This window comes from Neofelis nebulosa, chromosome 9 (assembly GCF_028018385.1).
Source record: "Neofelis nebulosa isolate mNeoNeb1 chromosome 9, mNeoNeb1.pri, whole genome shotgun sequence".
Lineage (NCBI taxonomy): Eukaryota > Metazoa > Chordata > Mammalia > Carnivora > Felidae > Neofelis > Neofelis nebulosa.
Window position 1 is genome coordinate 91,564,047 of NC_080790.1, and position 18,492 is coordinate 91,582,538.

Genomic DNA, 18,492 nt, shown 5'->3' on the forward strand with positions numbered 1-18,492 from the left:
CAGTCCAAATGTACCTCTCATCAAGTACCCCGTTAAGTCTCCCTGCTGCTAATGTAGGATCAAGAGGAAAACTCCTAGCCTGCAAATGCCCTGGCCACTTCCGAGGCCTGTCCTCCCTCTGCCCGCCTTGCCAGGCACTGAGCCTCACTGGCCTTCCAGCTCCTGGGTGGGCCACGTCCCTCCACCACAGGGCCTTGGAACAGAGATTCACTGCTCCCAACTCCCTCCTTTTAGCCCTTTGGATCTGTCTTGCCCTCCCTTTTCCAGGGCAATGCCTTCCCTGACACACGCAGCCCAGGCAGGCAATGTCCCCACCACAGACTCTCAGCGGGCACCACCCTACAGCCACCTACTGCATTCTCAAGGCTAGCTGTCACCTGGTGTGCACAAGCACATGAACAATCAGTAACCACCGCATCTCTGCCTCCCAAAACCTCTTCAGTGGGCCTGTGGCTGCTGCTCAACCAGGTGATCCCACCCCAGCCCCTCTTGAAGCCCAGGACCTCACTTCTGAACTCCTGCACAGGCCTCTGGGGCCATTGACTGACTGCCCAGCCCAGCCTAGCACTCCCACATCTGGGTGGCAGCAGGACCCCACCTGGGGTCCCTGGCCAGGAGCCACCACTGGTCAACACACTGGTGATGGGCCTGAGGGCCTTGGGCAACAGATGAGGTGTTAACTGTGCTCACAGCTCTCCGGGGACTCAAAGGCAGCTGGTCTCACCTCCACAATGGTGTCGGCTAGCCCCGGATTACACAGGAGCAGCCACCTTCGGGGTGTGATGCCATTTGTCTTATTCTGGAACTTCTCTGGCTCGAGTTCATAAAAATCCTTAAAGCTAAAACACAGGAAACAGACAAATGTCACAACAAACAAGGTGAGCAAGAGAACATTCAGAAATCCCACTGGAAGATCACTAAGCTCAGTTTTTTTTGTTGTTTTCTAAGGAGCACAGAGCAGTCAGCCTTGCTGCCCTCTTTTGAGAACAGTAAGCATGGAGCACATGCTTTTCAAAGCACTGCACATTTAGTCACATAGCAATAACCACACAGGTAATGGAACATGGCCATCTTCCACAGTGAATGTGACATTGAAGAGGGTACGGGCTATCATAGAGCTTGAGAACCAGGGTTTAGTTTCCTCATCTGTAAAATGGAGACGCACCTCTCTGAGAGGCTTGCTGTGAGGATCTAAAGACTATAACACATGAAGCCCTTGGGCTGGTACTAGGAACACAGAAGCCTCCACACAGACAGACCTGGTCTGGGGTCTACCTGGTGCTCACGGAGGTACTCTACATACATCTGGGTCAAGGATGGCAGGAAGGAGTTTCAAAATCATGTCCCACCAAAAGAGGGAGGGAAAACACTGGGAGATCTGATCTAAGAATTCTTCCTTCCTCTTACTGACGAGTCCTGACTCCTCCTGCCCTAACCTGGGACACTCTTGAGCAGGGCACTCCTGGCACCTGGCCAGCAGCAGATGGCTCTAAGACAGAGCATCTGTCTGGACAGACAGAGGACACAGAAAAGAGGAGGTGGCACTGGTGATAACTCAAAGGCTCAACGCCCTAACATTGCCCACGGTGTCCTCAGCCACTGAATAACATGCCCTGGGCAGTTCAGACAGTACCTGTGAGGGCAGGAGAGCAAGTGTGGAGCCTGGGCAACATGCCCCAGCCACTGTGTGTATGGCTGCCAACAGTGCCCAGAGGCGAGTCTAGGGTCAAGAAGAAGGTACACCCAGGTCAGCTCAAATGCTGGCTCCACTCACACTGACTGCTTCACGATCTCTGAGTGAATCCTCGCCACGCCGTTGACAGCGTGGGACCCGATCACACACAGGTGGGCCATGTTAATCCGCTTGCAGTCCCCTTCCTCGATCACAGACATCCTCCGCAGGCGGTCCACATCCCCAGGGAACAGGGAAGCCACGTGCTGTAGCCAAGTCAGAGAGCAGAAGGTGAGCAAGTGGTGAACAGGAAGCCCAGGGGCCCCCATGGGATGTTCTGCCTCCTCCAAGAAAATCCCAAGGTTGCTGCACCCCAGATATGCATTCAAACTCCCTGGATTCACCTCTGAGAGCCCCGGGCATAGCAGGAAGCTCCTCCACACTGCTGCAGCCCAGGGAAAGGCGTGACTGGCCGGAGGACTCGACAGAGCTATTCTGTGGGAGGTGACAGGAGGACCGTGGTGCTAAGATGTGCCATGTGACTTAGAAGGAAAAGACGAGAGTGCTGCCCTGTTGGCCTAGGCAAGGTCTGACCAATTGGGAACGGCTACTTTTTCACCAAAAGGTTAAACAACTGAACAAGCACACCTGGATTCTAAGTTCCCCTTTCCCTGTAGCACTCTTCTCTCCATGGGTAACAGAGGAAAGACAAATGCTGCTTTATTTCCAAATCATCCAAATGCTGCTATGGTGTCTCAGGACCAAGGCCTCTGGCATTCCAGGAACAGACTCTTACATTTGAGCCCCACGTGGGAATGAGAACATTTCAAAAAGACCTAAATCCACGACTCCCACATACACAGCAGGGGTCTAGGTCTGGGGAAGAGATTTACCCAGCAACGGCCCCTGGACCCCAAAGCCCTCTGCTGGACAGAGGGCTATTCCATGCAAGAAGATACATATCGCAGGCCAGACAATTCCACATAGAGGACAGGAGGAACCTCCACCTCTTCCAGGTGCAGGTGCAGCCTACCACCTCCATCCCCAATCATGACAGGAGGGGTGGTCATCTCGGGGGCAGCATCCCTAAAGCTCCCACCCATACCCACCCCCACCCTGCTCACATCAAGGTGCCTCTGGTTGATGGCGTAGATGATCTCCAGGTGCCGTGGCAGGAGCTTCTCAAACATGGACACAGGCCAGCGCTCCAAGGCCTCAGGTAACACAGTGTGGTTGGTGTATGCACATGTCTTCTTTGTGATTTCCCAGGCCTAGAACATTCCAGAATATTCCAAATTGTTTTGTTTAGAAACAATCTACTTTTCTACCAGATGCTCAGGGAAAAGTCCATCAAAGGTAGATATTCGGATCCCACTTGAAAGGGGCCCAGGTGGCTACATATCTCTGCCCTCTGGGGCTATCTAGAACCTTCTCAAAACCTACAAGTGAGCCCCATGCCCTTCGCCTTCCCAACGTGACCACGAACATTCTACTTCCTAACATAGTACACACACATAAATGAGTGATGCTTACCTCATCACCTGGCATCACTCACTTTTCTTCTGTGAACCATTTTTTGTGAACAAAACAGAGCACCAAACAATTTTCTACTTTATTTCCACCAAACTGATCTCACACCCAGTTGGAAACACTGGGAAACTGTGTGGCCTCCCTCCACTGGCCAGGGGCAGATGGGACCATGGGGGCACTGCCCAGCCCCGCCCAGGAGTGCACCCCACACCAGAGGGGGCTCTGGGTTCTACAAAATGACATGAAAATTGTTCTAAAGTCTTATAGTTGATTTAAACTAGATCAGGAAAATCTTGCTTTACAAGCATCCAGGACCAAATAAGTTGAGTCAGAAGAACTTATAAAAAATTTAAACAATGTGTTTCTTTACACTTAATACTTCTGCGGTTCTTGCCACAATTCTAAGATGAGAAAATGTACATGAGAAGCTCTAAGACGTGTCAGAATTTTTTCCCAGTCTTCCAGAAAACTGCTCTTCTGTGCCTTTGTGCCACTGCTCCACCTATGGTGTCCTAGTCCCTTGGGAGAAACCCCAGACCTGCTCTTGGAACATCCGCCTCCTCATGGCCCTGCTTCTCAAGGACAATGTCCCTTTGTACTCCCCAGGCCACAGGGGATAGGCCTTCCTCAACATCCTAGGGCCAGCTCAGTACTCACCACTGTTGTTGGGACAGGCTGGAAGGTGAGGGGACACTGTCACCCCTATGTGCCCAGGTCTGCAGGGAACACTATCACCTTATGTACCCAGTTGTGACAGGGACAGTGTCACTCCACATGCCCATCAGTGTGGGAACACAGTCACCCCATGTGCCCAGCCCTGTGCCCTTGTCTTCAGTGCTTACCTTGTCCCAGTCTACTTTCTCCACATCCACCAGTATCCGCATGAGCTCAGGGATGGCAAGGGCTGGGTGGGTGTCATTCAGCTGGATGGCAACCTGCAGTTTACACAGGGTGATCCCCCTCAATCCCCTTGCCTGCATCTTCATGGGTGCCATGGTGGTCAGTGTGTGCAGAATCAGGGTTCACAGCCGCCCACCCCTGAGGAGCCTGATCCATAGGGCTGACAGCAGGGGGCTGAAATCACGCACAGATGCTGAATCTAGCCTGAAAACCAGCCAAGGAGCAGGGAGGACAACAGGGCAAGAGGGGCCACAGGGAGGGGTTGGGAAGACCCCATGGGCTGGCTCTGCAGTAGGACCCTTGGCACCCCACGGAGGCTCTTCTGCTCTCCACAGCTCCCCCTGACCCAGAATGTTCCTCTCACCAAGGATATGTTGGCTTTGTTTAAAATCACTAAACCCAGCCCATCAAATGCATCACGCTTTGCCACGGGAACCTTTTACAGTGTCCCTTGCTGCTCCTAAGGACACCTAGTGTGGCCCTGGTCAGAGAGGAGGGGGCCTGGCCCCTGATGACAAGGAAATGAGGGGGGCTGCTGTTCTCTCCTCACCCACGCCCAGCCTTGAGATAGAAATCAAGCCTGGGAATGTCCTGTCCTTCTGCACAAGACCCATCAACACCCACCTTGTCTGGGAATGTCTCAAAACAGGTTCTCACTGGGTCCCGGCAGCCAAACTTGGAGGACTTAAAGCGGCGAATGATGTCCTGGAGGGTAGCAGCCACCACAAAGTACTCCTGCTTCAGGCGCAGTTCCTTCCCCTCGAAGAACTGTGGACACAGGACAGCGCTGGCACCAACAACAGCCACCAGGGCCACCACAGGTCCTCAGGGACCCCCCCATCCCCACCCCAGGGCTCAAGAAGGGCAAGAGGCTGGGAGGCCCTGCTCCAGGGACCATAGAGACTCATGTGTGCATGAGAGGATGAGAGCCCTTGAGTGTCAGCATGGTGCTGACACCTCCATCACCACCATCCCAGGGCCCAAGGTCAGGTAACCTGCAGCTCAGGGGCACAAGCAGAAGGTCTAGATGGCCTGACCTGTGTGTGATCTTCAGATAGGGAAGCAGCCAGCAAATGGTCACGGTGCCCTGTGTGAGGACACCAGGCATGCAGGTCTCGTTCCTTAACAGCCAGAGCCACTCAGAAGCACAAGCTCCAAAGTGTCAGTGTCCTAAAAATGCCTTGTACCTGAAGCTTTAGAATCTGGTTAAAATCTTGGCAGGGGAAGGGGGAATGGGGTATGTTTGGTTGTGAGCCTTTCAACACCAATTCCCTTTGCTACTAATGTGCACCTGTTACTCTGATAAAACAAAGAACACACAACCCACTAACAAAGGCAAATTCTAAGGGCTCTTGTCTGGCAACAACAAAGCCACCAGACACTAAACTCAGTAGCAATCACTGGGGACTGTGATTGTTACTTCATCTAGTGGGTGGTGGCACATAATTAAAGCTTTTCGAACCATGACTGGCATATGTCTCAAGGCATCACTGAAAAGCAGGGACTACTATTCCCATTTGAGAAATAGCTCATCCAACTCCTGGGGAAGTGGCATCACATGCCAGAAGAGCAGAAACTGACTGTACGTGAGGTCTGACAAGTTCTCACATCTCCCACATGTTGCTCTGCATACGGTCTTGCACAGAGTCAGCTCAGAGCCAGCCTCAGGGGCAGCCAGGTACACAGCAGTATAGACATGTAAGGCAAGGCCAAGAACCTCCTGCTGTATCCTCTTAGGGAGAGAGCAAAGGGGAGATGCTAACAGGCACACTTGGACTTGTGGGGCTTTGTCAAGCATATGGTGCCCTCACTCCGAGGAGCCACACAGGGCTGCTGGTAGCTACTTACGTGGTCTCACCTGATGAATGGGAGGCCAGCAAATAGGTCCTTCTAGACAGCCCCAGCCCCTAGCACACTTTCCTAGCAGAAGAGAAGCAACCACATGAGATACTCACATTATCATTTGGATACAGGACTCTGGAGATGTTCTCGGCCAGGTTCCTGTCCAGGACCGCCTCGATGTAGCCTCCCACATTAACTAGGGGCAGAAACAGTGAGGTCAGAACCCACATCCCTTCCCTTGACTCCTCATGTGCCCTTTCCCTGAAGGTCCTCCCTCACTTCCCTGAACTGTGTGAGGGACGTTCCTGCACAGAAGGTGCCCCCAGAGCCATGGTTTCACTCTGCCCCAGGCCCAACCTGTATCCCCCACACATCCTGCAGAGCCCTAGGCCCCTTGGTCTTTCCTGAGGGCACAGGGTTCCACAAGCAGTGGCTTTGCTGGTGGGCTCTCCCCGGGAAGCCCTGGTGCTCTGAGGACCCTGCCCTCTGCCCTCCACATTGAGAGTCCTGTGCTTTGCACACAGTGATAGTGCAGACAAGACAAGAGCTTCATGGGGCGAGTTTGGGAGAAGCCATCCAACAGAAATAAGAGGGGCAGAACGCACAGTCATGGAGCTTGAAGTCATTGGGTGCCTTGGCAGACCACAGCCTCATGGTGTTGACGGTGTTGTTCCTGTAGCCCGGCACAGGGGTGTCGTACGGCATGGCCAGCACCACCTGGCCAAGAGATGGTCAGATCCAGTCAGCTAGCAACACAGTCCCCAGTCCCAGGCCTTCTCACCCCAGCAGCAGCATTCTGCTCCCCATTGGTAGCCAAACTGCTTGCCCTCTGGCTTTTCTCCTTGTGCCCCAAATCCCTGCAACCTGCCCTGTGCCAAGCCTGCAGGCCTCCCCAACTAAGACCACCTGTGATGGCTCTGCAGTAAGGCCCTGACCACACTCCTGAGGTCATTCTGTCTTCTCTAGCTTCTCCTCCTTCCACACTGGCATTGATTTAAGAATTCTTCCCACTCAGATCTTCAAGGTGCCACTGTGTCAATCTCACTCACACTCTGTTAGCAGTCATGACTCCAGTGTCCTTGTCCTCTCTCTGCCCTCCTTCCTCTTCTCACTCGACCCACTTGTGTAGTTTCACGACCCAAACTAACTTCTCCACAGAGGACTTCTATTTCTGACTTCCATTTTCCAATGCCTGCAAAAGGCTCCTCCTGTTGGGAGACTTGACCTCTAACCCTCAGAGAAACCAAACCAGCCCACACTCCACTCTCAACAGAAAATGCAGGGCCTGCTCTCTACCCACAGAACCTGCCACGCTCCTCCCACCCCCGATTCCAGTCTGTCCACAAGTATCTGCTTTACTCTTGTCAAGCACAGGAAGACACACACCAGCCTCAAGGTCACTTCCAACCCTCAGATCCTCTGATGAGGTTTCTCACATTCAGGTATGCTCACGGGGGCTCATACAAGTTCAACTATGTGGCTTTACGAGATGAAAGCGGCTCTGACAGCCAAAAGGACTGTGTTGATAGCATCACTAGAGCCTTAGAATCACTTTTCCCTTCCCCTCTACCCTCACCCCTGCTCCCTGCTCCCCTGCCCCCCAAGGCCCTATCCAAGCCAGTGACAAGCCCTACAAAGCATCCCTAACAGCCCAGGGCTGACAGAAATGCCCCAATGGTCTCTATGCCTCCCTACATACATGACATGCTCATCTTCTACAAGCACATGCAATCAGATAACTGATCTTATTCTCTCTTCTTTTGAATTAAATACAACTTATTATGGCATTTTAGGCCTCCATAACATGGCTCCAGCCAACCCTAGCCCATGCACTCCTTAAAACTTATGCTGCAGAAAATCTGGATGACTCACTTTTGCATGCTTAGGACTTCTCCAGTCTCCTGGGCTCATTGCCCCACATCTAGATGGCTGAGCCTTGCTCATTACAGCTACCCCCTCACAAAAGCTCTCCTGCTACCTCCCTCAGTCCCTTAGCTGAAACCACTCAGATGTGCACTGTCCACCATCCCAGAGCCTGGACTGGACTCTCCATGTTCTTGCCCTGGTTCCCTCATCAGTGCCTGTGCCCTGTGCTGGGACATCCATCCAGACCACCACATGCCCAGGACTCTGATAGCTCAGTAATGGTGGGCGGCACCCAGGAGACACTACTGAGGCCTGTGGTGTGTGGTGACTGTGGTGAATGTATGCATCAAGCACCTGCTGTCTAGAGATGCTGGGGACTATCTATGTCCCTCCAGAGATTAACACCCTGCCCCTGTCACAACACTGTCCTGCTAGCCATTCAATGACTGCTGGTCTGAACCCCAACACAAGCCCCTATCAAACTGCAAAGACAGTGGCTTCACTCTGAGTGTTTTCCACTGTCTGGGCAGCCCTGACAATGTGTAAGAATTGAGTGTATGAGAACAAAACCTCCCAGTCAGTCACCTTGGGTCAGGTCCTCTGGGGAAACAGCACACCTCCCACTCCCAAAGGGAATGAGGAGTGATGACAAAATGTGGAAGCCACCTCACTCAGCCCCACACTTCCCTGGGGATGCCCAGGGTGGATACCTGAGTGTCCAGCCACCTGACACCCTCAGGGGTGTGCTCCACTCTCCCGTAGAAGTGCACAGGAAGCATGTATTCGGGCCGGGCTTTCTCCCAGGGGTTGCCATAGCGCAGCCAGTCATCTGCCTCCTCCACCTGGAAAGGGGCCGGTGGTAAGGTCAGCTCTCTCGGGTGGCAGTGGGGAGACAGTCATGGGTGCAGGGCCACCCCTTTCCACTGCCCACAATGACCATGCTGTTGAGATACCGACGCCATCCAGCACTGAAATAAGCTATAGCCTATTTACAAGGCAAAGATGTCCAGTTCCAGTCAAGGCCTTGTGTTTAAAAATTAACATGTCATCCTGTTAAAGAAACAAACTCAGATAAAATTCAGAAGAATGCATTAAAGTAAAAAGACATTAAGAACAACCTGAATTCAGCAATAAAAAAGGATAAAGTTCTGCTACGTACTACAACATGGATAAACCCTGCAAAGACGCTGAGTCGAAGAGGCCCATGTAGTGTATGGCTCCATTCATAGGAAATGTCTAGAACAGCCAAATGCACAGAGACACCAGATAGATTAATGGTTGTCAGGTGCTAGTGTGTGACGGCAAATCCATGCTGGATTTCTTTTTGGGGTGATGAAAACGTTCTGGAAATAGATAGTGGTGATGGCTGCCCAACTTTGTAAATATACTAAAAAAACACTTGATAACTAAATAAAGCTGTTATAGTAAAAAAAAAAAAAAAAAGAATCACTAGAAGTCCACCACTTTGAAAATGACACCACAAATTCACAGGTGCCAGGGGCCAGGCTGCCTTTGTAGCACGAATGCCTGGACACACACAACTAGAAGACATTGCTTTTGTGCTAGGCCTTCCTTGAAGCAGCCAATTTTCCAAAAACTGCACTTAGTGGTATCCAAAATCAGTAAATACACAAAAAAAGAATCCCACCAATAAAACTAAAAGTAGCTCCACAGAGTCTAACAATCCTTGAGTAGAAGCATTCGGAATAAACTAATTTGGCAGGCAATGTATAAAGAATTATAAATATAAATTAAATAAGTGAGTCTTTCTTCTTCAAATTTAACAAATAACCCCAGGTATAGGCATAACTCAGAGATATTGCAGATTTGGCTCCAGACTGCCACAATAAAGCCAATTTAGCAAAAGAGAGTCAAATGAATTTTTTGGTTTCCCAGTGCATATGAAAGTTTTGTTTATGCTATACTGTAGTCTATTAAGTGTGCAACAGCATTATGTCTTAAAAAACAATGTGCCCAGGGGCACCTGGGTGGTTCAGTCAAGTTGAGCATCTGACTCTTGATCGTGGCTCAGGTCATGATCTCACAGTTGTGAGATCAAGCCCCATGTGGGGGCTCTGCGCTGGGCATGCAGCCTGCTTGGGATTCTCTCTCTCCCTCTCCCACTCATTTGTACATGCTCTCTCTCCCCCAAATTTAATTAATTATTAAAAAAACAATGTACATACCTAATTTAAAAATATTGCTAAAAAATGCTAACCATCATCTGAGCTTTCAGCAAGTTTTAATCACTGATCACAGATCACCAGAACAATATAATAAAGTCTGCAACATTGTGAGAATTACCAAAATGACAAAGTGAGCAAATACTGTTGAAAATATGGGGCCAACAAACTTGCTTGATGCAGAGTTGCCACAACTTTCAATTTGTAAAATAAGCATTATGTGTGAAGCGCAATAAACCCAAGTGCAACAGAATAAGGTGTGCCTGTATGTTACTTTGAGGGTTTTCAAAAATTTTTATTCGTTTGTCTTTTTTTTTTTTTTTTTTAAGTAAGCCCTGTACCCAATGTGGGGCTTGAGCTCATGATCCCAAGATCAAAGAGTCGCACACTCTACCAACTGAGCCAGCCAGGTGCTCTGGGTTTTTTTCTTAATGGTTCCTACACAGAAGTAAAAGAAGAATATTTGGTTGCAGTTTTAGAGAGGTGACACAGTTGAGGTTATTGCCTCAATATGTGTCTCTCCATAGTACTTCTGGCTGGGCTTTTCTGTCTGGTGCAGGTAGCTATTCATCATGGGACCAGTCCTGCCTTTTGATCTGGTGCCATGTCTGTACATTAGTGAAATTCTCCAACACCAAAGCCTGGTCATCTCCTGTAACGTAATTCCATGAGCAGTTTGCAGAAGCAGCATCTCCTCAAGTACAAGAGGCAGGAGGGTGTCCTCTCCAGACCCCTCTCCCTGCCCCATGGCCAACAACACTGCTGTCTCACCACTGCCCACATTTAATTATGCTACAGCTAAACTCCATTAAAAACTGACTGGCTCTCATGAAAACAGGGTGAGAGGAGGGTGAGTTTATGATTCACCTATCATCCCACAACTGTCTTTAAATTGTTTTGCAAGATGGCAATAATATACAGAAATAGAACACCAGAAGAAAGAAATGTCTGTGGTCAAACAAAAAAACAACACAAAAAACCTTTCTGCCTTTAACCATAACACCAAGTAGGTAAGGAGGGGCCTCAGAGTTTCTGTCTTATGAAAGCACATTGCATCGACTGTAAGGAGCTGGAATGGGTTAAAGGACACAGGGGTACAAGGGCTGGGGTGCCTCTGACAGACACACACACATAAGGAACTGTGTATGAAACTACCTGTAATGTACCAGGAGGAAGAGTGGAGTTCTCTTTAAGGCTGGAGAGAGTACTTCTACAAATTAAGCAACAGATACAAATCTGTTTTCTTTTACTGTTAGCCATACTTTTCTTTGCCAACTTTTTATTATCAGTGCTTTCAAACATAAAGAAGTGTTAAAAGAATTGGCAGTGAACACCCACGCACCTTCCACTTAGGTTCCATAATTGTTAACATGTTGCTATACTTGATTTATCACATATCCTCCATCCATCGACCCATTAATTTCTTGATGCATTTCAAAGTCAGTTGCAGACATCTGTACACTTCTCCACGAACACTTCAGCATGCACCTCATTAAGTACAGTTCACCCTGTGTTTATTTTTTAGGTTAATATATAGATAGCAAAATGTGTAAACCTTAAGGATACTCTTGAGGAGTTCTGTCAATTGCACGTACCTGTGACCCAGCCTCATCAAGATACAGGAGCTTTCCATCACCCCAGGCATCCATCTGTTTATATTCTATACTATTCTCCTGTTACAAACCTTTAATCCCAACCACAGCCCTGCTTTGTCTGTCATTTTTAGGAGCCAAATTATATTACATAAACTATTTTCTAATCAAGTGGAATAGCCATACCTTCGATTTTAAAGTCTTTTTTTTTTTTTTAATTTTTTTTTCAACGTTTTTTATTTATTTTTGGGACAGAGAGAGACAGAGCATGAACGGGGGAGGGGCAGAGAGAGAGGGAGACACAGAATCGGAAACAGGCTCCAGGCTCCGAGCCATCAGCCCAGAGCCTGACGCGGGGCTCGAACTCACGGACCGCGAGATCGTGACCTGGCTGAAGTCGGACGCTTAACCGACTGCGCCACCCAGGCGCCCCAAGTCTTTTTTTTTTTTTAAGTTTATTTATTTATTTTGAGAGAGAGAGAGAGACAGCATGCACATGAATGCATGGGCAGGGGAGGGGCAGAGAGAGGGAGAGAGAGAATCCCAAGCAGGCTCTGTGCTGTCGGCACAGAGCCCCACTTGGGGCTTGAACTCACAAACTGTGAGATCATGACCTGAGCCAAAACCAAGAGCTGGATGCTTAACAAACTGAGCCACACAGGTGCCCCCATTTTAAAGTTTTGAATGAGGGGAAATGACCCTCTTGCCCAGTGTAGGACATTGAGGTTGCACTGTGAGGTTATATTCTTTCCACCAATGTGTTCTTGGCCACCTCACTTAGCTATGGTTTGATATTTCAGGATCTAAGCCCACTCTTCCTCAAGGCACTTTGCTTTGCAGAGGCTGGCACAGGACACAGTCCCCTCAGTGGTGTCGGGGAGTGAAGGCAGAAGGTGGGAACAAAACCTACAATAACTCTTCTTCTAACTACTCCAGGTCAATTGTCCCACTGAGGGTAAACCAGAGAAGGCCACCTCTGTTCCATGCTGAGGTACAACAGGGAACCAGCAGGCAGCACCTGGCAATACCTATAAGGCCAGTTAGGCCCTGGGTCCCACCCAGCAGGCTTCCCAGGCTCACACAGAAGCTGTATGTGATGAGCTCACACAGAAGATGGGCCTCTGGCAGCCCACATAGAGCTCTAAGGGAAGCACAAAGCTCACAGGATACCCCCGACCTATCCCACCTCTGCCTTGCCCAGGACGGGCAGATAATCTCTCCAGGAAGGAATTTAGCATATAAAAAACTGAACTGAAAGTACCTGTTTGTTTTCTTCTGCACATGAGAGGTGGAAACAAGTGAAAGAACCGAGTTTCACCCACCTGCCAGCCATTGACAATCTTCTGGTTAAAAATCCCAAACTCATAGCGGATTCCATAGCCATATGCTGCCAGGCCCAACGTGGCCATTGAGTCAAGGAAGCAGGCTGAAAATTCCAAACACAAAGAACTTCTTGGAATCAAAGATAATTAGCAGTTTTGAGGCCCACTGGAAGCAAGGCCCAGACACCCATGTTAAGTAGGTACTGGGACACTGGCCTCTGGATGCCAGACAGCGATTCAGTGGTAACCTGTCAGCTTCAGATTTCATGAAAGTAAAACTGAGCCCTCCCTCAATCCCTTCACCTTGAGAGCCATGGTCTGGGCCAAGAGGGTGTTAGTGTGGGGGCTGTGGGGAGATGGGAAGGGCAGAAGTGAAGAACCCCAGAGAGTCTCATCTAACTTGGCACACCTTTCAACACAAAGTCCCCTCACTGCTAGCTTTGTCTTAGAGACCTCATACAGGCTGAAGGCCTCCCCACCCCTGCACCTTCTACTTGTCCATGCTGTTTGGACAGTGGGATAACACCACGAACTAGCTCTACATGCTAGTGAAGGAGGCACGGGGAGGGGGCTGGGAATGGACATTTTACCATAAAAGAACTCAAACACCCAAGGCCCCCGGAACGTGGCTGGATCAGCACATCAACCTAATAAGCCTTTGTTCCAATGAAAATGTCTTGAAAAAGACCAGTGTTTTAAATAAAGATCCAGAAGGCAGTCTTATTAAACTTCTGGATTAAAAAGGAAAAAAAGTCCACAAGAAACATCAGTAAATAAAATACTTGCTCAATTCACCAAGTATGCCCAGACCCCTGTTACTAGACCCTGTGCTGAGGGTTAGGAATAAGAGGATCCACAAATGTAAGATCTGGAATCTTGTTCTGAAGAAAGCATTCTCTCAGGAGGGCCACAGGACACATCAAGTTACAGCAGGCTGGGGGCTACCCACATCTGCACAGGTAAGAGGAGTCCATGGAAACAGGGCCCCAGAGGAGGTCACACCAGTCCATGGGCAAGGCCAGTGGCACCGCACAAGTGGCAGGAAAGGTGACTAGGAAGGCAATAGGAACCAGACTATGGAAGGCCTGCAGATGCCCTGAACCCCTGAAGGGAGCAGATTGTGTTACAGCAGGGATGGGACTGTCCTGCCTGACAGTCACCAGCCTTAGGGTAGGAGGGGAGTTTAGGCAGCTACCTGAGCTGTGAAGGAGACAGAAGGGTCTGGAGCCTCCTGGAGCTTGGAGAAACAGGTGCTGTTTTTACTGACTGGGAAGATGGCTATAATCAACAGAATGCTATTGAGGGTAAAGGGAGCCGCAGGGGACTGATGACCCAGGAGCTCCCTCAGGGCTACGCGCTGCCCTCTGGCTGGGATGCCATGATTGGGTCTGTGTGGAAAGTAAGCTACAGCTTATTGTCTGGGATGATTTCACTGCCATAAACTAAGACAGAGCCCTGCATCTGAGAGCAGTAGGTGACACACAAGCTTTTCACATCAACAGGTGGAGGTGGGGCAGGCCTTGCAAACTGTTTCTTTATATAAATCCATGTATTGTTTTGTTTGGGAGAAATATATGCTGCATTTATAATTTCTGAAGAATTTAACTTAACATTTGAAAACAAAGGCACATGCACAAGCTCAGATAAACTTTAGGGTGTTTGATCCCTTTAGAAAATGACAACTCCCCAGAGGGGCAGTAATGCAAAGTGGTAGGGGCCTGAGCCCACCCTCCCATATCCCCCACACACAAGAGCAGCACAAAACTTATTTCTGTTCCAGAAACATTGTGCCCAAGAGCCTTGAAGCACACAGCAAAATCAAATCTCACTGTGACAGCTATTTCCACTTCTAAGTTCTGTTTTTTTTTTTTTTAAGTTTACTTACTTTTTTTTTTAGTAATCTCTACACCCAACGTGGGACTCAAACTCACAACCCTGAGATTAAGAGTGGCTTGCTCTTCTGACTTAGACAGTCAGGTGCCCCTCCACTTCTAAGTTCTTCATTCAGCTCCCTCTGCCCTAAAAAGCTACCAAAAAAACCCCAAAAAAACAAAAAAACAAAACAAAACAAACACCTCAAACAGGAAAAACAAGGCTGGATATACTGTCAAACAGAATGGCCCAAGGGAGCAATATCCTGAAAGGAATGACTTTGCTATTTCCAGGCAATCTGTTTACTACACTAAAGCAGGAATAGCATACCTACATTCATAAATCATTGTGTGTGTGTATGTGTGTACATGTGTATGTGAATGTATGTGTGTGCACACATGCATATATGTATGTGTATATGTGTGCACATATGTGTCTATCCATCTTTCTCCCAATTACTGACTGCGGAAAGTGGTCAGTATACTGGAAACCCCCTCCCAGGGCCAGCTACCCAAAAACCAGCAACCCTGGTTTTCATGATAATTAGGAAGTATCCCTTGTATAAAGGAAAAACATAATATTTTGCATTTTTTTCGATGTGGATGAAACACACTCTCCCATCCACTCAGAGGGGCCAATCTACACTGACAGACTGCTGTTCAGAGCACGGCTGACCTCTGCCTCGCCATGTGAGCAGTGGCCAGGGCATTACACCAGGAGAGACTGTGCACCAGCCAGGTGCCGGGTTTACCTGCCAGCCTCCCCAGGCCTCCATTGCCAAGGCCGGCGTCCTCTTCTATTTCCTCCAGTTCTTCCAAGTCCAGCCCTAGCTGTGAATAAAAACAAGGGCAACGTTTTAGTATTACTTAGTGTCTATCTTCCTCACACAACAGGAGGAAAGATATTAAATCTTGTGAGTTTCTATCAATCAAAGGTTAAAAAAGTCTGCTTTTAGACTTGAAAATCCAATGTTAAAATCTGGTATTTATGAAAATGAAAGTTTCCAGGTATGTCAAAAGCTGCCAAACTACTTGAGAATTAATAATCAGGGGAGCCTGGGTAGTTCAGTTGGTTAAGCCTCCCATTCTTGGTTTCGGCTCAGGTCATGATCTCACAGTTCATGAGTTCAAGCCCTGTGTCTGGCTCCGAGCTGACAGCATGGAGACTGCTTGGGATTCTCTCTCTCTCCCTTGCTCTCTGACCCTCCCCCACCTCTCAAATTAAATAAACTTAAAAAAAAATAAAGAATAAGTAATCCAAATGAGACACGTTTAACATCCAAAGATATTGCCAGGTTATTAACCTACGTATAGTGAACAGATTATAACATGTAGCCTAACACCAAAATTAGTGGTTTCAATAATTCTTTAATTGTATATGGTTTAATGATATTTATGTAACTTATTTATTTATTTACTAATTATTTAACTGCTTAGATTTATTATTCGCCTCTTGGATGTGGCCTCTTCTCTAGCTGTGAAGAATCTGTTCTGCCAGTCTTCAGGTCGTTTTCTGGGTTATTTATGCTGATGTGGTTATTAGGTAGGTGTGTCTTTGGGATGACGTGAGCCTAGGCTCCTCCTACTCTGCCATCTTCTTCGGATGTCCTATGTGACATCTTTTTAAACCAACACCTAAAACTACCTTTCCTGTGGCATCCCAACTACATTTGTGCAATCTTGTGAAATATGTATACAATGTTAAAAATCAGAAAGAAAGTAACAAAGTCACAACTTCTTCACCTGACTTGAAACCTTTCCAGAATGCATACCTGAAGGCTTTGCCTATCAGTTATGATAGATGGATAATTGTTCCATTAATCTGGCTTTAGTGTGTTAAACTTCACAAATGGCTCTCATTAATTATCTTGATGAGTGGTTTTTAAACTTTTTGGTTTCAGGAAGACCCCCCAAGAGCTATTCTTTATTGAAATTATATCTATCAATATTTATCAAGTTAAAAATTTAAAACAGATCAATGTTTTTTAAGCCTATATGAATTCATTTTAAAATAATAAACCCATTAACATTAACATAAACAACATAGTTTAATCAAATATACAGTTTTAAAATGAAAACAATTTACTGAGAAGAGTAGCAGTGTTTTACATTTCTACAAATATCTTTCTTTAATAACTGTCTCTCTTAGCATTCAATCTGTTGAGGTATCACATGGATATCTCTGGAAAGCTTCACCATATACCTGTGACAGAGTAAGAATAAACAGTTCCGATCTAGCAGACCCACTGAAAGGTCTTGGGGCCCCTGGGGTCTCCGGACTATACTTTAGGATCTGATAAATTACAAAGGGTAGAAGCAAAGTTGTAAGGACATAAAAACATCAAAGTCATAAAGAAACAGTTTAGTGTCTATTAAGTAAATTGAACAGCATTAACACAAACTGTGATCTGATTCAGAGTAAGATTTCAAAATATTGACTTAATTCCCACAGCAATTTCAAGGAGTGTGTTCCACCAAAGATATTTTGGATATGCAGGGGAGGCAGAATTTAGCCAGTAATATACACTGGCTCCAAATTAAGCAACACATTTAACTACATTTTCCAGATTCATCTGACTGTAAAACCTCTTATTCACAAAACACCTACTAAAGTCAGAGACCAGCATACCACATAAAGGCAGGCTATGTGGGAGGAAAGATGTTTTGTTCTTTTATGTTTTTACCCTTGAATGTTGTAGGTACATCTCAGTCTAGTAAGGCAAATTTTGCCATGAGTTTGAAAGTATTCAAAAGAGGCACAAATAGTAGCTAATTGACAGAAAGTAAAATCTTGCTCAAGTGGGTTTCAGAACCGAAGACAGAAAAAGCATGATAAAGCATCTTTAACCTTTTTAATTGAGATATAATTCACATACCCTATAAAATTCACCATTTGAAGAGAATAATTCAATGGTTTTCAGCATATTTACAAAGTTATGCAACCACCACTAATTCCAGAACTTCACCATTCCAAAAACAAACCCGATATTCACTGGCAATCACTCCCAGTTTCCCTATTCCAGACCTTGGCAATCACTTTTCTACTTTCTGTCTCTATAGATTTGCCTATTCTGGTCATTTCATTTAAATGGAAACAAACCACATATGGCCTTTTGTATCTGGCTTCTTTCAATTAGAATAATGTTTTCAGGGTTGATCCATGTTGGAGCATGTATCAGTACTGTTTATCACTGAGTACCTTTCCACTGGATGACTACTCCACATTTTGTGTATGCATTTATCACATAAATGGATATTTAGGTTGGTTCCACTGGTTATTATGAATAATGCTGCTATGAACATTCAAGTACAATTTTATGGGTAGACATATGTTTTCACTTTTCTTGGAAATAAACCTGGGAGTGAAATTGTTAGGTTACATGGTAAATTCTATGCTTAACTTTTTGAGTAACTTCCAAACTATTTTCCAAAGTGATTCTACCATTTTACTGTCTCCCAGCAGTATATGAAGGTTCCAGTTTCTCCATGTCCTAGCCAACACTTGTTCTCTGTCTTTACAAGCACAGCCACTCTAGTGGGTGCAAAGTGGTATCTCATGGTTTTTATTTACATTTCCTGATGACTACTAATGCTGATTATCTTTTCACATGCTTTTTGACCATTTGTATACCTTCTTTGGGAAAATGTCTGTTCAAGTCCTTTGCCTATTTTTAAATTGGGTTATCTGTCTCTTTGTTATTGAGTTGTAAGAGC

The 18,492-nt window shown here is 47.1% G+C and overlaps 1 protein-coding gene across 1 annotated transcript in view; it reads right to left on the reverse strand.

Annotated features, from left to right (window-relative positions):
* Positions 1 to 18,492, reverse strand: part of PYGB (glycogen phosphorylase B) — a 59,315-nt gene that overhangs the window by 14,383 nt on the left and 26,440 nt on the right. Inside the window, exons 3-12 of the mRNA XM_058684669.1 lie at positions 15,531 to 15,609; positions 12,908 to 13,011; positions 8,521 to 8,652; positions 6,550 to 6,661; positions 6,058 to 6,140; positions 4,727 to 4,870; positions 4,045 to 4,137; positions 2,797 to 2,943; positions 1,775 to 1,938; positions 725 to 839 (exon numbers count right to left, since the gene is read on the reverse strand). Of these exons, the coding sequence (XP_058540652.1) occupies positions 725 to 839; positions 1,775 to 1,938; positions 2,797 to 2,943; positions 4,045 to 4,137; positions 4,727 to 4,870; positions 6,058 to 6,140; positions 6,550 to 6,661; positions 8,521 to 8,652; positions 12,908 to 13,011; positions 15,531 to 15,609 (1,173 nt within the window). The remainder of the gene's footprint in view (positions 1 to 724; positions 840 to 1,774; positions 1,939 to 2,796; positions 2,944 to 4,044; positions 4,138 to 4,726; positions 4,871 to 6,057; positions 6,141 to 6,549; positions 6,662 to 8,520; positions 8,653 to 12,907; positions 13,012 to 15,530; positions 15,610 to 18,492) is intronic.